Below are 23,779 nucleotides of genomic sequence, written 5' to 3'. Positions count from 1 at the left end.
ATCTTTATTGGACACTTCAGCTATACTACACTGTGCTTCAGATGGTCAATGACTACATGCCTGAACTGAGTCATGGTTCTAAATTCTTTCCATCAACAATAACTGTCAGTGAATTTATACTGCAGCATCAACAAGAACAGTTAAGCGAACAGATAAGAGTCACATAAACTTAAACAAAAAACAATGAGCATCTTAAACAGAAACACATATTCGAAAAGCATGATGGGAGATAACTAGCCACTCCCCACATGCCACAATAATGATAATAATAATCACAGTAATAATAATAATACTCACCTAACAATTTCACCAAGCTGGAAATCTCCAGAATGAATACCTGATTTTAGAGCGACTATATCAAGTGGTAAAACAATGCCTTCAGGTGTCTGGAAAAAAAATAAACCACTATTAACAGTGCAATGCTAGTGCACTAGTATTGCTAGTGGTGGTTTTGGACAGTGTATTAGTTTCCAAACTAATATGTAAATGACAATATAAAAAAATTCAAGACAAAGTTGATGTATTTTGGTTGTTTTGTTTCTTTGCAAATAAAATATTTGTTTTCCTTGCATAATGTCACTTTCAATTCTGAGCCCATGAAGAATAAAACACAATACCACAAACTCAATGGCAATGGAAGGATCAGATTGGGCTGCTTCATCCCTCTCTACAGGCTCCATCTGGGGTGTCAGTGCAAACATCCTGAAACGAACTGAAGGGAAGAGAAGATGTTATTTTTGCTGCTCGAGCAGTGATGTATACATGTTGGGAGGAATATTTAATCAAGAAGTTCAGTTTAGTAATTTCATTTAAGGTCATTCATTTAAAATGTGTCTTAGTCAAACTGAGGGAAATATGTGATTTTTTTTCCTTTCAAATCTTCACTGAAAATAATTATCAAACCTTTTTCAAAGGGACTGCATGGACTACACAAAGCAGCTTTCTAATTTGTGTAAGGTGATGCCATAGCCACATAATTACTGTAACAAGCAGTTTTTTGTCTCAAACTCAAAACTAAATTATTGGAGCAGCACCATGTTTCATTAAGTTTATTGAATGGTCCTGAAAAAAATATTGAATCTGTATTAAATAAAATAAAGGTAGAACTATGGAAGCATGGAACACACAACACGGGAGCTCTAGTTTTCCATTCCAGCTTTATTCACCTCCATACATCAACTGAGCACATCGCACCCAAACACAACAAAAACCCCTCCTCTAAGCTTGGGTTTGAGTGGAGCCCTCTAGTGGGTCACCACAGAACTACCCTTGTGTGTGCTGTTTCTCAGTCATGAGGTAGCGGTAGACTCACCTTTGCTGTTTGGTGTATAAAGGGTCTTGTCTGTCTGAATGAAGATGTAACCTGACTGGAAGGAAACCATGACGACTTTCTCCAGGAGGCGGTCGGGGAACTGAGCCTGTAGGTACACGTACTGCTTCGCGTTGGGATCTTTACTGAAGTCTCCTGCAGGGATCTGAAACCAGTATGAAAAGTCTATAAAGACTTGGATGGCATATTCAATGATAATTGAATATTTAATGAAATAGAAATAACAACAATATTATCATACAGTAAACAAATAATTCAACTTACCGTTACTTTCCCAAGCTGCTGAAAGTTATTTGCATTGTTGAGGGTCACAGATGTTGTTGCCAGCCTTTTAGTTTTGGTTGGATGGTTCATCACATTGATTTCAACCCTAACGTCTCCTCCAGTGCAGTCTTGACACTCCACAAAGATGTTTTCTGCAGTTCCCACCCGCAACAAGTTTGGGGCAGACATCACTTGCCTGCAGAGTGGTGGTAACATAGAAAGATGTTAATGATTTTAGTCTCTGTGTAGATAAACACATGCTGTTACTGACTAAAGAATAAATTATTTATTTATTATGTTATATGTTCATTTTAGACACTACACAGCAAATTCAAAAGTGTTAAATGTTTTGGTATTAATAGTCTTCTTGCAAAAGTAGAGTTAATTTTACTCTAAGCAGAGTCACATTCTTTTAATGTAACTCTGAGGTGTAAAATGATAGTAGTTAAAATCGAGTGTTAAAAATGAGTGTTTCTCTGTCAAATCTGGAGGTGTTACAATGGAAACATTAACTCTTGACCTCTTAACTCTGAACTCCTAGAGGGGCTATGACACCATCATCATCATCATCATCATCATCATCATCATCATTGTTTATTTGTATAGCACTTTAAGAACACACCAGGCAGACCAAAGTGCTGAACAACACAGATCAAAACAACAACCAAATTAAAAATACCATAAAATCATTACAAACAATAAAATAAATAAGAAGGTGTCAGTTTCCTACAGAGTTAAAAGCCAGGGAATAAAAATAGGTTTTCAATCTGGACTTAAAGACCTGCACTGATGACGCTTGTCTAATTTGGAGGGGAAGGTTATTCCAGAGCATCGGAGCCGCAATTGAAAAGGCACGGTCTCCTCTGCATTTCAGCCGCGACTTAGGGACCGACAGCAGCAGCTGCTCAGCTGAACGGAGAGAGCGAGGAGGAACATGTGGCTTCAGCAAGTCAGATAAGTACACAGGCGCCAGACCATTTAAAGATTTAAAAACCAATAAAAGGACCTTAAAACGAACCCTAAAATCAATGGGAAGCCAATGCAAGGAAGCCAGAACCGGAGTGATGTGATCGAATTTCCTACTACCGGTTAAAAATCGCGGCGCCGCGTTTTGCACTAACTGCAGGCGTGACAAGGTGCCCGACCCGACCCCTATTAAAAGGGAATTACAATAGTCCAGACGTGAGGTGATAAAAGCATGAATAAGAGTTTCCAAATTGGGTTTGGAAAGGAAAGGCTTAACCTTCGACAGGCGTCTGAGGTGATAAAAAGCTGATTTTACCACCCCACTTACATGACCTTCAAAAGTAAGCGCAGAATCAAGTTTAACACCAAGATTAGTGACTGAACTTTTCAGATGAGAGGTCAAATCACCAAAATCACCAATAGAGTGAATTCACAGACTCCGCCCCCAGCACGGCTCCAATCGAAGCGGAAGTGAAGCCGTTTCAGAACATTTTGCTCTACATATTTGAGTTGTTTGCCATGCTTGGTAAGTCATTTTTTCAAAGATTGTTTCAATTATTATTATGAGCTTTTACTTCTGTGGCTCTTTGGAGTTGAGACAAAGCTGTGTGAAAGGCATTAGCCATGTTGCTCGGTGATAGCATAATATTCTGTTTTAGCTAGCTGAAAGGTATTGTTTGCAGGCAAATACCACAGCCTTGAAAAAAGCTTGCATGTGAATTTTCAGTCAAACTTTTGGTCAAATACACCTAAAACAATGTGTAGAATGTGAAATGTTGGTATAATGGTGCTACTTGAAGCCTGAAACCGATCGCCCATAAAAAAATAAAAAAAATAAAAATAAAAATAAAAAAAATAAAAAAAACACGAGCAAACAGCAGTAGCTGACGTCCTGACTGGATTCTACGTTAGCATAGATCCCTCCAGAGTTTTGTGCACACGGTTTAGGTAAAAATGAAAAAGGTTGAGGTTTTACATTTAGTTCAGTATTACCTGTTGCCTGTGTCCTTGTCTTTTGGGAAAATACTTTACACAAGTAATGGCTCAAAGAGGATTCCTTTTTTTTTTTTTTTTTTTTTTACTGTGCTGCAATTGTTTACTGGATTATTTGTGCCATTAATTAGTGTCAACTAATTTTTATTTGATCTCCGCACAGGATATGCTTGTGAAGATGGAATATGGGGAAGAGTAGAAGTGCGCTGAAGTTCCACAAAGGGATGAATGAAGGACATGCATATTGTATTGAAGAAATAAGTGATGAGATGCTGTTATTTGCATTTACCATGTCAGACCTTTTGAGAAACAAAATTCTAATGAAAGTGAGAACATGTATACTGTTACATCTTTCAGAAAATGTTTTGAAATTGTGGTGCACAGTTCAGAATAAATGTTTTTCAAAAACCATTGCATCTTTTTAGTAAATGTTTATTTCCAAAAGAAATTTCTAGAAGTTCAGAACAGTAAAATTCCTGCTTTTTAGAATGAATTAGAAGATAACTCTTACGTAGTTAAACTAAAATACTCTTTGAGAGTTAATATATAAACTCTTAACACCAAGTGTTAAATTATCAACTCCAGACAGATTTGGTGTTTAACACTAAATCAGAGTTAACGTACCAACTCTCCAAAAAGAGTTAAATTAACACTCTCTGGTGTGGACCCATATAGACACTTTAATAGTGTTGAAATCAAATCCGACAGTGTTAATTTGGACATGCTGGATTTGCTGTGTATGAAAAACATATTAATAATTGCTGAAATAATTATTTTTAATTAAAAATTAAAGATGAATTATTATTTTTATCTATTTATTTATTGTATAAAGGTTTTATGGACAAATACTTTCAAAAAAAGTATTTACCGGCTGTTTTCCCATGTGACTCTTCTTGATTATGTGATCTATTGATTATCTTGAATAAAGTCCAAAACTAAATCAATACATCTTTTCATCATGCTTCTGGAGTCTATTTGCTTTGTCTGGCGTAATGCACCACTGTGCAAACTCTGGACAAAGTTTAGGACAACTTCTTGTCATCACTTTAAATACCAGATTACCTTGACTTATGTTACATAAGCTGCAGACCTGGCTGCAGCTTCTCATTACACAAAATAACAAATAAAATTAAGTTAGCAATAAAGTTAGTTGGACTGTGGTTTCATTAATAATATTTTTTTTCCATAAGTTTTTCCTCATTCCTTTTCCTTCAAATACCACCCATGCCTTCTTGCTTAAAAAAGAATGTGAAACTATGCAAAATAAAATATATTCATGCAAAAATTCAATTCGATTCAATTCAATGCAATTAAACCTTCTGCACACATCCAAGATAATAACATTGGCTTTGTTTTGCATGAATTAATTCAACCTCACTGGGAATGTGTAAAAGTACAGCAGGTCTACTTACAATGGAGCTCCATCAGCCACAGAAGTGAGAGAAACAAAGGCCAGAGAGGCCAGCAGCAGCAGAGTCCTCCTCATTATCCCGACCCTTTTCTGCTGCTAAAGTAAACCGTGGCCGTGCAGCATCCTTCACTGTAAAAAGAATAACCCTATTCAAATTTAAAAAAATGATACTTTTATGTTGATATAAACAATATTACTAGACTTGACTGAAACGTTTAATTTTGCATTGATCCAAATTGATTTTTTTACATAGAACCATATTTTAATTATTGAACCAAGCTAATATATTGAAATTTAACCAACCTAATGTATTCACATCGAACCAAATTAACATGAACTAATATGTTTGTGTTGAAGCCAGGTAATTGATTTACATATATTCAAACTATATTTTTTACATTTCATTTTATTTCAGTTCAAAAATGCTCTGCATTTCCTATAAAAAACAAGACAGTTGGCCAACCAATTATTTCAAAATTATTTATTGTTCCAAACCATTTTAACTATAATCAATAGAGAGGATTAGTAATATACAGATTTAGTGCTACGGCAGAAATGATTAGAGAAATGTTTGTTTTATAAAACCTGCAATCTTTTGAAAACCAGTATAAAACCTGCAACCTGTCTAAAACTGGCATAAAACCATTATAAAAACTCTTTTTAAACCAATTTGCAAGTACTCAAAAATGTTTATATGTGCACTGTGCCTGTACAATGTAAAAAAAAAAAATAATCTACACATGTATCAATGAAATCAACTTAAATCTCCCTTTCAAATGGGTGTTCTTATAAATTTTGAATGTAGAATACCACTGCAGGCCAACCAAGCAAAATAACCAAGCACACATGCACATGCATGTGCACATACACATGCACACATGCATGCAAACACACTACTGTGCAGTGTTAAGTTCACAATTAAGTTTGCGAATCTTAGAGGTCATCTTGTTAAAGTCAAGCTCCATCATAATCTTTTGAAGAGCCTCAAAGGTGAACCTGAATCCTCGTGGATATTCCATATTAAGAGCATAACAGAGTCCAAAGACCATTGCCACTCCAGCTGCCACAGAAGGCAACTCATTCAGGACTTCCACACCATCAATGATTATCCCGATGTCTCGAGGCTGATGTAGGAGGCTTGAGTTGTCCCTGAAGACGAAGAGTGCCATGGTGGTTACTCTGCAGCTCTTCCTCAGCTTCATCTTTCTGGGATATCTTGAGGTAAAATATGGAACAAAATGTACAAGTGAAGAACTGAAGTCTGGCACACCTGATAAATCTTTGACCATAATAAACTACTATTTTGATAGTTGTTTGGTCACAGACTATTAGAACAATTATTTGACTAATCAGATTGTGAATTGCATAATCATTAAATTAAATCAATGGTGGAACATTTTCATAAATGTTCCACAAAGCCCAAGAAAAAAAAAAGAAAACAATACAGAACCCTAAGATATTAACTTGATGAGTTGATTAATCGTTGCTGTCCTACATTAATCACTGCATTTAATAGCAGAGTTGTCAAATTTACATCAAGAGACTGCATCTCATGTAGAGACAGAACAGATATGGACATACCATGTATTCTTTTATCAAGTCCTCAACACATCAGCAAGGTGAATGAGAGGATAATGAGGGAGAGTCTAGATTATTATGAAATGTTTAAAAAGGATGTGCAGTGTAAATGCAAAATGATACCTGTTCAGATTAAATGAAAATGTATGCTTCAGCCATGGAATGGATGGAGCGATCTGTGGTTCTGAAAGCATACAGAAAAAAAAGAATAATGTTACTTCTCTATAAAACACATTACATAGAAAAACCAAGAAATACGTAACATGACATACCAAACAGTCTACAGACCAGCCATTAGCGACTAAGTTTGGCATAGGGTCAATTTTTTGCTGTTAAAATTACAATTTCTTCAGAAAATGCACATTTTTCCGAGCCGCGCCTGAAAGTCAATTGAAGGAATTAGTCTTATGTCATTGATCTTATATGCTGGCATGTTATTTCTGTCTCTAAATCATGCACATTAATAATTATCTTTTGCGCTCGGTGTACACACACATAACACACAGATATTTATATGAAGAGAGACAAACGTGCGCGCACAAACACAAGCTTGTGTCTAGAAACCGCGCGCTCACCAGAAAAATTCAAACGAAGCGGAGCACGGAGTTATACTATGAATGTTATGAACTTATGCTAGCTAGCTTTATCCACCACCGATGCATCGTGGTAACGCTAGCTAGTTAGGCAAAAAGCCGTTTTTTACCAGTATACTAACTTGTATTCCCGACTGTGATGGTCGGTTTCTGGTAACCAGTTCTAACGTTGCGCAGGATAGCTAGCTAGCTTATAGCTAGCAGCTACAATCATGCAAAAATTAGGGGTGGCTGTCGACCCAGCTTAAATGGGGTTATTTTCTGCAATTTTGGCAATACAAATTATAAAAGCTTTTGTAACACACTTGGCTTTACTTACGTTTATTTTCAGATGAAATTAATCAAAGATGTGACACGATGTTTCCAGCAGCCATGCAGAATAAAAATGGGTCCCGGTCTATTTCTGGTGGGCGTGTTCAAGTGCAAATCACTTTGACTCAAATTAAAGATATTATCTGTTCAACATGAAAAGAAATATATGTTTTGAGAGAAATCAAAGACTTTGCGTTGTGTCCTTTGTACAGATATTTAGTTTCATCCAAATCAAAAGTGGTATTTTAAAATGCAAAAAGAAAGGGTTTCACAATCAAATCAATGATTTTATTCTGTTTTGAATGGCACTTATTAGATTGAATGAATGACTGCATGTTAGACTTTTTTCAGTGTTCTTTTATTCACTAACCTCCCTCCTAGTGCACTCCCACAAAATGTCTATTCATCCTCTTTCCAATCACACGTACACACAATTTCCCAGCAGCAGGTTGGGAAACAGTTTAGTCCTGATAAATATTATCTCTTCTCTAAAGAAACAAGTAAACACTGGAAAATCAATAAAGGTTTTTTTTGGGGGTTTTTTGTGTATGTAAAAATTGTAAAAATTATGTAAAAATGATCAGACAAGTGGTCTGATCAAAACATATTGAGTAACTTTACATGACGTATTTGGCTGGGATTTTTGAAGTTTAAGCAGCAGGGATTTTTTTTTACAGTAAAATCCTGATGCCAATATCTTGTATTTTAGGATTTCAATGACAGGGAAAGAAAAGAAAGCAAAAGGGATCCTGCCTTTACCCTCAGAACAAACTTATTCTTCTCTGTGCCACATTAACCAAGGGCATAGAGCACTGTTAATGATCCTCCAAAATGCTTATCAATTAAAGGTGGTGGCATTTATATAATGGTCAGTTGATACTACGCTGTAAAATCTAATTAGTTCACAGAACTCAAAAAACTATGCAAACTAATGATGGTAAATTTGATTCTTTTTACTGAATCGGGTTTTAATGAGTCACTCACCAAAGTGAATCGAGTTTTTTGAGTCATTTGATTCACTGAGTCAGTCGACCAGAGAGTGCAAAAAATGTACATTTTCACTCGAACTTAATTTGTTTCTCTTTTCATGTAAATCCTACTGCTAAGATGAATGATTCTAAAAGAAAACAACTATTTTATAGAGCAAAAAAGAGCAAAAACATTTCTAAAATTAAGCAATTTCCTATCAAAATTGCTTAATAAACATTTATTTATTTTTATTTTATTTTAATATATTTAAATTTTTTATTTTATTAGTATTTTCCTTAAATGTGTTAAATATATATTTTCTCATCTAAATGTCCACTGAGCTGTGAGCCAGGGGGCGGTAATGCGCCTTAACATTGGTTGCCAACCAAGAAGAAGAAGAAGCTGTGAGCCAGGAGGGAGGGGATGAGTGAGTGAGTGATTCGTTCGCTCTATGATTCAGCACAGGAGGGAGGGGGTGAGCGAGTCCTGAGTGATTCGCTTAGGCTTACGATTCAGCACAGGAGGTAGGGGGTTAGTGAGTCCTGAGTGATTCGCTTAGGCTTACGATTCAGCACAGGAAGGAGGGGGTTAGTGAGTGAGTGATTCGTTCGCTCTATGATTCAGCACAGGAGGGAGGGGGTGAGCGAGTCCTGAGTGATTCGCTTACGATTCAGCACAGGAAGTGAGGGGGTGAGTAGCTCAAATGTGCTGTTATCATGTTAGCAGAGCGATGCTACTGTGAACCGAGGAGCTATTTTCTTGATGTGAGCTTCTACTCAGGGTTTTTTCTTCCAGTTCAGAGCAGAAATTTTTTTGTTACGATACTGGATGTTGTGTTTTTCTCACCAATTTTAATTATTGCTATTTAATTATAGTTATTTAATTATTTAATTATATTTAATAATTGGGGCGACCGTGGCTCAGGGGGGTAGGGAAGCGTATCTGTAACCGGAAGGTCGGCGGTTCGATCCCCGGGCTCTCTGTCCTGGTCGTTGTCTCCTTGGGCAAGACACTTTACCCTGCCGCCTACTGGTGTTGGCCAGAGGGGCCGATGGTGCAATATGGCAGCCTCGCTTCTGTCAGTCTGCCCCAGGGCAGCTGTGGCTACAACTGTAGCTTGCCTCCACCAGTGTGTGAATGTGAGAGTGAATGAATAGTGGCATTGTAAAGCGCTTTGGGTGCCTTGAAAAGCACTATATAAATCCAATCCATTATTATTATTATTATTATAGCATTGCTGCTAACAGCAACAGGGATGAGTCAGTGAGTCAGTTGGGCTTGTGAATCATGATTCATGAGTCAGTAAAGTGATTCTCGAGTATTGAACGATTCGTTCATGATTCGCGCATGACTAAGGCAAACTTGGTGCCTCAAAAAAATTGAGTAAAGTTTTACTTAAGATGATTAAGCTAGGGCAACTTACCCAATTTGAGTACACTGTACAGTCTCATTAGTTCCCAGAACTCAAAAAAAATATGCAAACTCGTTGCCTCAAAAAAATTGAGTAAAGTTTCCTTAAGATGACTAAGTTAGGGCAACTTATTCATTGCAAGTATGCAGTATTAAGAATAACTTGATATTCTTGGGAGAGTCATAGGAGAGGTGGAGAATAAACTTAACCTGGGTGTCTACTGTCTTGTGCAGTCTGGGAGATGATTGAATGTTAGGGTGGGTACAGTTTCTTCTGCGGTGGGGTCGGGTGGGCTGCCCCGGGTCCTGTGGGGCTGGGCGGTCCTGGTGTTGTGTTTAGTATGTTGCTCTGCTTCTTTTGCTTGTTTTCTCTTTTTTCTCTCTCAACAGGTGATCCAGGAGATTTTTTCTCGTCTTTCTCTTTTTAAGTGCCCTTTCTCACTGTCCCCCTTCCCTTCTGTTTTTCTTTTCCTTCATCTTTCTTTCTCCCTTTCCTATCCCTCACTCATGTCTGTCCCGTCTGTAACAACTGAAAATAAAATCAAATAAATAATAACAACAAAGGTTGATCAAATGGACCAATACGGCAAGGCTGTGATGATCCATTTGGCAAAGTAAATCCATTGGGTATCCTTGCTGGTCTTCAGACAACAATTCTGACGGCTAAAGAACCAAATGGGACAGGCAAAAAAAAAAAAAAAGAATAACTTGATATTTCTGACAGTACAATACTAATTATTTACCTACTGACAAACATTTCAAGTTCAACTGAATGAAAAAACAATTTGTGGTAACCTGAATATGATTAACAATAATTAACAACACTTTTTGTAATGACAACTTTTTTTTTCAAATGCAAAAACGTTTAACAGCCAACATACTGGACACTGTTCTCTTGAACAACAAACAATTACATTGCCATCACTGTTATAATCTTACAATGAAACAAAGTCTCAGATTTAATTATTCTGAAAATAAGTTTAGGCCTACCACAAGTGTGTTTTGTACTTACTTATATAATGAAAATAAAACATATTTATTGTTCTGTCACAAATGCAGTCTAATTTAAACACCGCATTTGTTTTTCATTCCAACACAGGAGCTGGAATGTTGTATTATTTTAAGGATGCCTTGTTTCCAGTCCAGGCATTACTGCCTGAATGACTGTCATGGATCGAGGTGATCGAGTGCCCCTCCGTCAGCCAAACCCATCTGTTCTCTGATTGGATTGTTACATTTGTGATTGACATGACATTGACCAATCAGATGAAAGGAAGACAAATAGGGTCAAAATTCGTACTTGTAACTTGCTGGGTTTTTTTGGCTAAGTCCACACACAAATCTTTTTTACACACACACAAATTCTTTTTACACATACAAATCCTGATTTACAAGTACAAAACTGATTTACAAGTACAAAATATTTATGACCACATTTTCAATAAATAAGGTGGATGCCTCATTGAATTGCTAAATCGCAATTCATTTTCATGACCTTAAGTGTTTTTTGTGATTTTTCCTTTTGTATTATTAATTACTTAAAACCCAGGACATAATTAGGAGAACTAATTTATTTATAATTAAATAAAAAAATGCTTTATTATTGTGGCGGGCCGTGGTCTGCGATGCTGCTGTAGATGAGATGGACTCACCCAGTAGCGGTTTTAGATACGGGCGACACGGGCTGTTGCCCAGGGCAGCATCGTGGTGGGGGGCGGTATCACGGGCATCGGCAAAAAAAAAAAAATGCTCGTACTCATGCTGCCCCGACATCAGTTAGCGCATATTGGGAATGGCATAGGCACCGATCGGTTTTCTATTGCCCATTTCCTGGGAGTAAGGGCACCCCCTCGTTTGCAAGGTGCGCCTGCTGCTTGCGGCGCAGAGAGGGGAGGGCGGGGCGGCGGGGGATTCTCTGACCGGCTGGAGCAGCATCTAATAACCAACTCGCAAAATAAAACAAAATAAAAACAAACCAACAAACACAAAAACACCAGACATTATGATACAGACTTATAATTTGCACCAATGCTTTTTCGAAATTCTATACATGAAAAATGAGCGCGAGAGCCCTCGGTGCACCTGCTTGCTGCTGAAGTCAAAGTAAACTTTATTGTCATCTCCGCTACAGTCCAGTATATAGAGAGACGAGACGACGAGGCTCCAGTTACAGCAGTGCAAGTAAACAAACAATATATATAAGAAGAGTAAGAAAATAAATCTACACTTTAGGACTAGGGGTAAAGGGATCAATAACAATTATAAAATGTAAAGAGGGAGTGTTCGCCCAGGGCGCCTGTTAAGTCTAATTGTTGAATGTTGCCATTGTGTTTCTTAAATTTGTACAGTCTTAGTTCAAGCAGTAGGATCAAAGCCATTCCTTTGATCCTGACCACCTCTCCAACCACTCTGTGCTGGGGGAGGTTTTATTGTAGATACATCCTATCTGGATGATCTGCTTCTTTTGATGTAGGCTTCCTGCGTTTACGACCAGAGATGGGCAGTAACGCGTTACTTGTAACGCGTTACTGTAATCTGATTACTTTTTTCAAGTAACGAGTAAAATAAGGGATTGCTATTGCAAAAACGGTAATTAGATTACCGTTACTTTCCCGTAGGAACGCTGCGTTACTGCGTTACTAAAACCGCGATTTTTTGCGAGAATCTCTCACGACAGTGACGTAAGCGAGTGCGCCGTTAGTGACAACAGCTGTGTGCAGATCAACAATGGATCACATATCAATTGTGGGAGAGAGTATGAGCGTGCAGCGTTTAAAGCGTGGAAGTACTGACCTTACTTTGAGTTTGATTCCATAAAAAGTGACAAAAACATTAGCGTCCATCGTGCGTGGGAAGAAAACTTTTTACAGCGAAAAAAACCCCTAAACTTCCAAGCAAGCACCGAGTGCACTATGACGTAATGGGAAATTCACAGAGAAACTCGCGGATTCTTCAACTGACCGCGGCACACCTGCACCAGGGTAAACCTCCACCTACCGCAGTCCTGCTTTACAGGTGAAAATAGAGCAACAGGACCGCTGAGTCTTTGACTTTATTTATTTTCTGTTGTGTTTTACTTGCATCTATTTGAAAGAGTGAGTGTAAACACAAAAAATATTTTATTTTATGTGCTGGAATGTGCAGAAAATTGGTTTAAATGTTAAACTAATTTATTCAAGTCAGAGAATGTTGCATACAATTACATTTTTGCTTGATGCATAAAGTTAAAAGATTAAAACTAATAAAACAAGTTTTAAAAAGAGACTTTTCCATTTGATTACATTTTGTATGATGGATTATGTAGAAAAAGTAGAATTGGGCTGAAAGATCTATCGCTTTATCACCTCTTCAGGTTGTAAATCATGTTTTTAAAAAGTAACTAAGTAACTAAGTAATTAATTATTTTTGAAAATAAGTAATCAGTAAAGTAACGGGATTACTTTTTTGGGGAAGTAATTAGTAATTAGTTACTGATTACTTTTTTCAAGTAACTTGACCAACACTGTTTACGACCCTTTGATCAGCAGGAGGTCTAACACACACACACATTCTTTTTTTTTTTTTTTTTTTCACCTTTTATTGTTTATTTTATTTTCACTTACTGAATACGGGACAGACTTGACTGGGGGAAAGAAGGGGAGAAAGAAAGAGGGAAAGAGAAACAGCTGAGAAGAGGGACGGGGGAGAAGGGCACTCTCTGCCCTTCTCCCCCGTCACACACACACATTCTTACAGAAGTTCACACATATACATGAAATGCTTTGTCTTAGAACCAAGGGGGCGTGGCTTTGTTCTGACGTGGTTTGTGTGAACTGTCTCTCAATAAAAGGTAGCAGGAGGTCGTCAGATCTGGGGGTCATTTTCGTGGTGGACACAGACGAAATTTCGAGTTACTTTTCTCAAAATTCTGAATTAATTTCAAGTTAACAAAATGTATTAATTTAAAAATTTTTGAATTAATAAGTCGAAACTCAAAATTACGAGATATGGATACTTTTTTTTTTAGTGGCAGAAACGGGCGTTCATAAATAACAGATTAAATGCTGTGTTGAGGCTGTCATTTTTAGCATCTACATGGATGTTAAAATCACCCACAATAATTATTTTATCTGAGCTGAGCACTAAATCAGATAAAAGTCTGAGAAATCCGACAGAGACTCTGTGTAAGGCCCAGGTGGATGATAGATGATCACAAATAATCAGAATCAGAAATACTTTATTAATCCCGAAGGAAATTATAGGTTACAGCAGGCAGCACGCTAATGGCGCATGCGCACTTACAAAGGAACCCTCCGACCAAACTTTATACAAACATCACATTGGGAAGACATGTCAGAGAGGTAGGCTGATAGGAAAAAACAATGAAAATACATAACATGAGGTGAGAGGAGGAGAAAAAAACTCCACTCAGACTGAGCTCCTAATGGGAGAACAGTTTGAGAACAGAAAAAAAACACCCCAGCACAAAAAGCACATGTCTGTCAATACACCATAGACCGCATGAAATGATGGTGGTTTTTCCTTTAGTGCGAACAACTGCATGTGAATTTCACAGCCTCTCTAGCAGTCCGACACTGGTCTCTCAATCTCCCATTGGAGAGCCGTGAGCTTCTCCAGGATGTTATCAATCTTGCTCTCAAAGAGCAAATTCTGAGAACTCACAACCACCGTGAGCTTCTCCAAGATGTTATCCAATTTTCGCTCAGTCTTAGTCTGAGTGTTCACAGCAGCCTCAAGCTTCTCCAAGATCTTATCCGTGCTGCGTTCAATGAGCCCATTTTGAGAAGTCATGACTCGTCCCATCGCTTCAATCACAGCAGGCAGCCTTGTGGGGTTTTGAACAGCCAATTCCACTTTCTTTAACCCTTTAAGACCTACCATAGAACCAAGTTCGCCAGAGCTTATATTATATTTTTACATGCTGTGGAGCCATTTTTGGGAGCATTTCAAGTTGCCACCCGTCCATCATGTATCCGGCAGGGAACGTCCCTCCAGGACACTCAGGCTCACCCGAGCCCAGGTTCCTCGTTGAGAAAAGGGTGTCAATTGCATTCAGGGACCAGTTGATCAAATCCATAATTCCTATTTTAGGTTTTAGAGAACAGACTGTGAGAGTGTTCCAGGGCAAGAGTAGAAAAGTAGACGAGACTAGACAAAGACACAAGAAGCCAAGCAGGGAAGATAAGGGTAAGGGAGAGGAGAAAAGTGCGACCGCCTTCCTCAAAAGCCAAAGAAGAATGTTTTTTGAGTTTTGCAGCTGGGATGGACAAGGCTAAGCATCAGGCTTTCAAATGAATTAAAAGTCTGTCTTGGTCTTTGGTTGATTAACAGGCTGGTGAAAATAGCCCAATTTCTAGAAATGAGAGCAGCTGGGTACTGTCTCTCCTAAAGAGACCAGGTTTCCTCCAGAAAGTTTCCCAGTTATCTAAAAAGCCCACACCGTCTTTTGGACATCATTCAGAAAGACAGCAATTTAAGGAGAACATAAAACTTTGGACATGGCAAACGTCAAGGAACACGGGTTCGAGTCTGACCCGTGGCCTTTTGCCGCATGTCTTCCTCGCTCTCCCTCTGCTTTCCTGTCGTTTCTTCACTGTATTTGTCTGAAAATTAAAATAAATGCCAACATATTTTCTTATTTCTGCAGTTATACTAACTCAGTAATATTTCTATACATCCAACCTTTTTTCTTGTACTTATCAGGTTTATAAGGAGGGCTGGGTGTTTTATCTCAAATGTTTTATTTTTTTGTTGTGCTTGTCATGGATTAGTAAAGTTTCAAATGCATTAAAAATTCGACAAATTTATTAACCACCATAAACTTGAATAAACACAGAGCCAGTACCAAATTTTAATACATTTTAATCACTGCAGTGAAATGGTGAAACCCTTATGTCTGTTTTACAGAAAATTGTAAAAACAGCAGAATAACAAGACTTGAAATGTTTTTTGTTTTACTAGCCGATGCATCTAAAGAGTGAGTACTGATTGACCATCTCCTCCAAGCCCAAGCAGGTATCCCGGTATTTGTCAGTCTGACACTCTTCTGCTGTAGGCCAATACTCAACCCAGGTTCTCTCACCAATTACGTACTCGAATCTGAAAAGAACAATTGAAAGAAAAATAGTGTTTGTGTGACCAATCAGCAAAATACAGAATAAAACAACTGTGATAAATATACACAGTTCAAGTTAATTACATTTATTCACTGAAGGTATGATTAATGAATAGAACTCTGAGATTAGTTTAAATATACACCACACACAAGCACAGCCAGACAAACAATATACTTACGTATTCTTTTTGTCATCTCTGTGAATATCTTTATCTGAGCCCATGAGAAGGTAGGTTTTTCCTTGTTCCAGACTTAAAGCTTCTCTGCAGTGTTGATAACTGAGAAATATGCGCTGTTTATTCAGTGGACCAACATCAAGACTCCCTGTAATTAAGATATGACAGTTGAGAGCAGTGATTTATGAATGACTGAATGTGTTGCTCAAACACAGTGCTGCTGTGTCCATATACATTCCTAGTTGTATCATCATAATACAGTATTATACAGATAATACTAGTATTTTGGCAATATGCCTATGCTGAGTATTAAATGTTAAATGAGAAAATGGGTATCAGCAAGACAAGCCACACTGACTTACTGATAGTAAATGGTGTCAACCACTAAATGTACCTCTTAGTACAAAAGCAAGCAGCAGTTTTATAAAATGCTCGATTTGTCCTTCAAATTGCCTATTTTTTTGTGGCTATAATAGAAAATAACCATCACTGCTATCTTAATGCCACAAAAAACAACAACTAGTAATTTCTCTTAAAATAGACGTTTAAAGGACGTAGGTACTTGCCTTCTTTGATGGGGTCCAGCACTTTGACTTTGTGACTGTCTGTGGATAACTCTTCTACAACCTCTTCCACCAGCACTTTGTAAGCTGTGGGCAGCCAAAGTATAGTTTTTAGCTTTTTGCATTACTATATCCTATTAAATAAAACTAAATGTAACCCATTTATGTTTGTTTACCAAAGTCTACTTTGCTGGTCTCTGTACTTTCACAAATCTTAGCTTGGCGGTCATCATTGGGGATTTTTTCCTTCTTCTGCATACTGCAGTTCTCTGTAAGTACACAATAGGGACAGGGTAAAAATGCAAAGCTAATGTATTCATGTGTGTTGATAGGTGACTGCAGGTATATGAAGGTCGAATATACTATTTAAATCTCATTTGCTAAAATAGGCATCTTTTATAATTGTAGATTAGTGCATAGATCTAAAGTTACTAACAGCACAATAGCTAGTTATGAAAAACAAATGTACTTTCACAGGCCAGAATACTGCAGTGTGAAAGTATACCCAATGATTCAAAAGCTTGCAGAATCACCTTTAGCAGTAATAAGTATTTTTTTTTCTCTGAAATCAGTGTCTCACATCATTTGAGGAGTTTTAGGTTTGTGGGGATTTGCCCCTGTATAAGTCTATCATATTCCTGCCACAGCATTTCAAAGGGGTTAGGGTCTGGACATCGGTCCCAGCTATCCTGTTATAGATTTGCTGTGTGCTTGTGTTTTTGTTAAGAACCAGTTTTCACCATGCTTTAGCTGTTGGTCAGACAGCCTCCTATGCGACTCAGGAATACTTGGGGATACACAGGAGTCCATGATTGATTTTTCATAACTGTATGCCAAAAAGGCACTGTGACACAGGATCAGCATATCCACAGCTTCAGGTGGCTTCCACCTACCCTCAGGTTTAACCAGTTCATTGTCAGGAAGAACTTGCACCCAAACAAAACTACATAAAAAACACATTTGCTCAAAATTTGACTATTAAAATGAAACCTTTACTTTAATCACACTTCTAATGCTGTGTTCTGTACCATTTAAAGTTATAGAAAAATGCATGAAAACATTTTAATTACTGTTGTAAAATAAGGTTTTTTAATCACATGTATATGATTGTGTTTACCTTCAGCACATGTGCATATGTTATCTCTACAGAGCTGCAGTAGTTTTCCAGCTTCCCTCTCTGGATGGTAGAATTTCACACAGCGTGTTTCTGCAATAAAAAAGAAGGTATTTCTCTATTATTTTGTGACCACTATGGTAGATATAACAATGTATATGGCAATGACAAATCACGCACACAAATGAACTTAAGTGACATCCCATTCTTAATCCATACGGTTTAATATGATGTCAACCCAACCTTTGCAGCTGTAACAGCTTCAACTCTTCTGGGATGCTTTCCACAAGGTTCAGGAGTGTGTTTATAGGAATTTTTGATCATTCTTCCCAAAGTGTATTTGTGAGGTCAGACGATGTTAGATGAAAAGGCCTAGTTTACAATCTCCATTTTAATTCATCCCAAACCTGTTCTATCAAGTTGAGGTCAAGACTGTGTTCAGGCCAGTACATGCTGCCCGTGTGTCTGTTCCAAGAAAGACCTCACCATTGTAACGGGCTGGTGTGATCCACACAGAAATGTGGTCACAATTGTGAGTTAAGTGTTGTGATATATGGAGATTATTATGCATGTTTTATTTTGCTGGTTTATTGGTGTAATTTAAATCCACAATGTCATGTAAGTTCCCTGTTGCCAGGAGAGTGTATAACACTTTGGACAGTAGGGGGCAGCAGCGTGCTTTGGGAACTGAGTCGGGTGCATAGCTGCCGTAAGCAGTGTTGCCAACTTAGCGACTTTGTCGCTATATTTAGCAAGTTTTCAGACCCCTTAGCGACTTTTTTTAGAGAAAAAGTCGCTAAAAAAAGACGTGAAAGCGGGTATTGCTTTTACTCTCAACAAGTAGCGGGTGCTGTAACGCAGTCAGTTCTTCTTTTACTCTTTTACTCTTATGCTGTTTTGTATGGAAGCATAGAGCTGCCACCCAGGCAAAAGAAAAATACAAGTGTATCACGTTATAACGTGAAAAATTTATTGTTCTAACAATATACTATCATGTTTGTACAATATACCATCATGTTTGTACAATATACTTTTCACGTTTGAACAACATAATATCACGTTATTACAATATACATAATTATCACGTTTGTACAATATAAATATTATATTGTACGAACGTGATCATATATTGTACAAACGTGATAGTATATTGTACAAACAGGAAAAGTATCTTGTTAGAACAATAAACTTTTCACGTTATAACGTGATACACTTGTATTTTTCTTTTGCCTGGGTGGCAGCTCTACGCTTCCGTAGTTTTGTGGATCACAAGGTTTAAAACTACTTATAAACACGCACACAAACACAAAGTAACTCCACCAGAGTGCCTATTTCGGGTCCAAGCCCGGGTAAAGGAGCAGGGTTGGAATTGTGACATTAAAAAAACAATAATTGCTAAAATAAATTTAATTTGTAGTTCTAAATAAACTCTAAATGCATTTAGGACGTTTTTTACTCACTTTATTTCTCTTCCACGATGTTATTTCTCTCTCCAACAAAATAGGTTACAATTAGATCAGCATGACCAATTATGCAAATTAGGCGATGACGTCATTTAGCGACTTCTAGCGACTTTTAGGACACCCAATAGTGATTTTCCTTACTGAGGAGCAGTGTTGGGTAAGTTACTTTAAAATAGTAACTCAGTTACATTACTAGTTACTTCTCTCAAAAGTAACTCAGTTACTTCAAGTTACTCGTTACTTTCGAAGTAACTAGTTACTAGGGAAAGTAACTTTGGTTTTACCCAGAATTCTCTTATTAATGTGTTGCTTCCCTAACTGGATACCCAGCAAGGATGCCAGTCTTCTAGCTTTCTTACATGTTAGCACTATCCAGCCACAAGTACACTGTGCCACCTAATGGCCTGAACCTAAAATAGTTAAAATGGCAGTGTAGTAGTGCGAGTGCAAGTCAATGATGAAATGAATGAAACTAAATTAGAAATTAACAAAGTTTGTTTTATGTGTCACTTTTTTATCTGTGTGTTTTAATCTATTTCTAATGTTTCAACCCTCTACAAATGCAAACTCATCATTCTCGGGTTGTTACAGCAGTGTCTAATCATTGTACGTAGAATCACTAGGAAGAAGCAGTGGATCACAAAACACAACATACAGTGTGTTGAAACTTTTGAAAGATATTTATTTTTGCCATTTAAATGGACAGAAAGTATGCTTTTAGCAGTGCCAACATTAAACTGTACCTCAGACAATTTAGGACCTGTAGGTATCAAAGTAGGTATCAAAGTGCAAAAACATGTAGTGCAAAAAATGATTTAACATAAACACGGTGAGGTTAACTGAACTTAACTTTGTAAACTTAACTGCTGAATTCCACCAACTGGAGACCTCATGTTCAGTAATAAAAGTATTTTCAGAGAAAGAGAAGAGAAATAAAATTAATTACAAGTATGTTCAGCCCCACAAACAGAAATAAAATAAATAATAACTATTTTCAGCTTCATAAACAGTCAAACCAAAATAATATTGCCTCCATACAGGCCATGTAGATAAATAAAATATAATGGTATTTTAAGTGCTTCAGAAGCCCAAGTTTCACTTGGAAATAACCCTACTTTACCTTGTAGAGCACCACTGAAGGCAACACATCATCATCATATGAGCACTACTCAACTTTGGTTTCCATCAAACCAACGATTGTACCTCAAGAGGAGAAGCTTCTCAAACTTATGATCAGACAACTTGTTCCTCTTTGGAGTGAGAATCAGGTTTCCCAGGCTGAAAAGCCTTTCAACTGGGGCACTTGAAGGAGTAGCTGCATTAAGTTTAAGAGAGAGTTTCTTTATCATTGGGAAATGATTCAGAGAGTCTAACCCTGTTGCTCCTGATTTGAGGTACTCGGCTACCTCACCTTCAGCAGTGGCATATATGTCCTCATTCTCTTCAAAGGAGAAGAACTCATCCTCTTTGCTAGAACCCGCGTGCTGTGTTGTGTTGGTGGCGCTGGTACCTGGTTGTAGCTGATCTTGCTCAGGGAGAAGTTTTCGACACTCTACCAGCAGACGTGCCTTTGCGAGGTCCTTCCGCGCCTGGTCATGTAGCCAACGAAGCTTAAATTTTGGTAGTGTCACAGCAGCCAGCAAAGCATCTTCACTTCCAAGGACATGTGCAAACCTTGTTTTGACTGCCTGTAATAACGACACAGTAAAAGTGCAAAAAACATTTTTGCATGAGAAAGTATGCATTGTTTCAACATTAAATTAATTAAATATTAACAGCATGCTGTAGTTTTATATAGAATGTATTTTAATTTGTAAATAGTGTGTATTTTACTACGTTGTATTTATTTTATTTATTTATTGGGGTTAAGTATCTGTAACTGTAACAGCATTCACTTGCATGTGAACAGCACAGCACAATATAAAAAGCAATTGAGTAAAACATTTCATTAAAGATAAACACAAATGAAAATATCATCTCTTACCTGGACAACTGTATCTGGTAGCCCAACAAGAATTTGCAGACCATTTTTTATAGCCAGAGTCTTGGTCATTAGCGATTCCAGTGTGGGTAGGAGTGTGCCATAAAAACAATGGTCTTCTCCTTGAAGAATGTCCAGTGCCACAGTAAGTGGTTTCATGACTGCACAGTACTCTCTGATACACTGATGCTCCCTCTCATTGAAACATTTCAACTGTAATGTGGATGAGATTGTGTTCAGCTCCACCACAGGTATCTTTGAAATTCTCTCCAGAGCATAATAGAACGAGTTCCACCTTGTTGTGCAAGGTACTAGTAGCTTCTTTGCAATAATGTCGTCCACAATCTCAGCAGCCACTGTGGAACGACTGGCCTTGTTCCACAGCCCTGCACATTTTGTGGTGGCACTTCTGTAGATGGTTTTTGTTGCAGCTTCAGACAATAGCCACTTCTCCACATCAGTGCAAGAGATAAGATTCATTGTGTGCGATGCACATCTCTGATGTGGCGGTAAAGAAATTGCATCATCAGCATCATCAGCAGCATTCTGCAGCACATCCCCAATTGAAACAAAAGTCACCTCATCCTCCTCAGATTCAGAGTCATCTGACTCAGGTGCTGGCTGGTACACTTTAAAAGCCTTGACAAAATTGGAGCCATTATCCGTTACAGTTGATGTGATTTTAAACGATAGGCCATGAGATGAGTTAATGTTGTCCAGCTCAGATGCAATACTGTCATACGTATGTCGACCCATAAATCGCCTGCATGCCAGCGCTGCTTTCTCACGTTTCATGTTTTGTGCATTTATCCAATGCGCGGTCACACCAAGAAAACTTTTATTATGCACAGTCCAAATGTCTGCTGTTGTGGAGATGTATTCTACCATGTCAAGTGTATTTTTGAGCTCTGACTCCATGTTGGCATATTCTTGGTCTAGGAAACTGGAAAATGTCTTTCTGGATGGTGCCTTCCCAGCTCTCCCTCGCACAGGTATATGACTAATCAGTTGTCTGAAAGCATGGGACTCAACCGTTGAGATGGGTTTCATGTCTTCCACAACATACCTGGCAATCAGCCTGTGTAGCTGGGGCTGGGTGATGGACTGTGCAGCAGGCTGTCCGAAATCAAGCTTTCGTTGTTTTGCTGGAATAGCATCAACGGAGCTAGAGTCACCGACGTTGCCTTCAGGTTCTTTTTCAACTAAGTTGGTAGATGCATGCTGTTTCTGAAGATGTTTCATCAGATTAGAATTGCTAGTCTTTGATGTCGAAAGAGTTTTAGAACCTCCACAGAGAGTACAGTTCACGACAATATTCCTGTCTTTTTCCAACACAAAGGAGAAATAATGTGAATATTTCCAGGAGAGAAAACACATGCCTGGACCATCTTCGACTGCCGCCATGATTGTAGCTTACGTCACAGTGTCACGTGCCCTTTTTACGTCCAGCACGGAAACTGCAGTCGTGGTGCTTTCCTTTGTACTCGGGACTCAGAAATTCGGGACTGCAGATGACCTGCATATGTGTAGTAGTAATTTGTTTTTGTAGAGAGCTAGCAAAACAAGCGTTTTCGAGGGCGTCGCCATATTGGAATCCAGACTTCTCCAACGAGGCTAACCAGAACACCGTTTACTCGAGTGTGACATTATTCCCAGGTTCGTGTTCCGATTTCCGAGGTAAGTTAAACGCAACACACGAAGTAACGAGTAACGACCCTATCTAAATCCCAGTAACGAGTAACGCGTTCCTGATTTTGGCATAATAACTAGTTACCGTGCTCGTTACCGCAATAATAACGTAGTTACTGTAACGCGTTACTTAATAACGCGTTAGTCCCAACACTGCTGAGGAGTTGGCAACACTGGCCGTAAGTTTTCCATTCTGGCAAGACTGACCAGGCGAACGGCAGCGTGTCTCCTGTGTTCACTTTCTCTCCTGTTTTACAGGATCGTAATCTGGCTACGCGCCCATCATAGTGGGGCCTGTAACACTGGCATTGGTATCTACTAGAGATGGACCGATCCGATATTACGTATTGGTATCGGTCCGATACTGACCTAAATTACTGGATCGGATATCGGAGAAAAATAAAAAATGTAATCCGATCCATTAAATATCACGAAAGCACCTCACAAAACTTGCAACACGCCGTAACTCACCTCAGAACGTATGCATCACGTGATAGAGCAGCTGTGGCATGCAGGACCTGTCGGTGGTCTGGATAGCATGTGGAGCTTCGCTAGCAACCTGGCATTTCATCTCCGACAAAGTTATCCCCGAGAGAAGTAAAGCAAGTGTGTAAGTCCATCTCTGAATGTTTGTAAAGCATTCCCACGTTAAGCTTAACAAGCGACTGCCTCTCGCTCTCCGGCTGCTACTTCAATCGTGAAACTGCTTAATGATCAGCTGATCGGCTTTTCTGTCACGAGTCTGTGTCTCTTGTTTGTTTTTGGCCCACTTTGCACCAGAAAGAGCAAACCAACGGCTGAACAACAGCAGCACGTTTAAGCTTGATCAGCTGTTGTTAGAATGTATTTAAT

The 23,779-nt window shown here is 38.3% G+C and overlaps 3 protein-coding genes and 1 long non-coding RNA gene across 5 annotated transcripts in view; all 4 read right to left on the bottom strand.

The window, feature by feature from the left end:
• Positions 1-5,043, bottom strand: LOC309708479 (complement C3-like). Its single transcript, XM_082536571.1, has 5 exons — positions 4,966-5,043; positions 1,595-1,790; positions 1,313-1,475; positions 618-712; positions 1-386 (listed from the first exon to the last, which is right to left on the bottom strand). The coding sequence occupies exons 1-5, from the start codon at positions 5,037-5,039 to the stop codon at positions 294-296; spliced, it is 621 nt and encodes a 206-aa protein (XP_082392697.1). The 5' UTR covers positions 5,040-5,043; the 3' UTR covers positions 1-293.
• A 387-nt stretch (positions 5,044-5,430) lies between these two features.
• Positions 5,431-7,795, bottom strand: LOC309709310. Its single transcript, XR_014277469.1, has 3 exons — positions 7,455-7,795; positions 6,666-6,726; positions 5,431-6,179 (listed from the first exon to the last, which is right to left on the bottom strand). It is a non-coding gene; the product is annotated as an uncharacterized lncRNA (long non-coding RNA).
• Positions 7,796-15,671: 7,876 nt separating this feature from the next.
• Positions 15,672-23,779, bottom strand: part of LOC309708977 (complement C3-like) — a 28,041-nt gene continuing 19,933 nt past the window's right edge. For both annotated transcript variants that reach the window (XM_082537382.1, XM_082537383.1), the window contains exons 39-43: positions 17,798-17,887; positions 16,857-16,949; positions 16,680-16,767; positions 16,121-16,261; positions 15,672-15,925 (exon numbers count right to left, since the gene is read on the bottom strand). In XM_082537382.1, the coding sequence (XP_082393508.1) occupies positions 15,784-15,925; positions 16,121-16,261; positions 16,680-16,767; positions 16,857-16,949; positions 17,798-17,887 (554 nt within the window). In that variant the 3' untranslated portion in view covers positions 15,672-15,783. The remainder of the gene's footprint in view (positions 15,926-16,120; positions 16,262-16,679; positions 16,768-16,856; positions 16,950-17,797; positions 17,888-23,779) is intronic.
• Positions 19,410-23,084, bottom strand: LOC309708978 (uncharacterized protein). The gene is made up of 2 exons (XM_082537385.1): positions 21,242-23,084; positions 19,410-20,945 (listed from the first exon to the last, which is right to left on the bottom strand). Exons 1-2 carry the CDS (start codon positions 22,640-22,642, stop codon positions 20,427-20,429), a joined length of 1,920 nt encoding a protein of 639 aa, XP_082393511.1. The 5' UTR covers positions 22,643-23,084; the 3' UTR covers positions 19,410-20,426.

Source organism: Aulonocara stuartgranti (assembly GCF_965226115.1).
Source record: "Aulonocara stuartgranti genome assembly, chromosome: 6".
In the NCBI taxonomy this organism is placed as follows: Eukaryota; Metazoa; Chordata; class Actinopteri; order Cichliformes; family Cichlidae; genus Aulonocara; species Aulonocara stuartgranti.
This window is presented reverse-complemented; position numbering and strand designations above follow the sequence as displayed.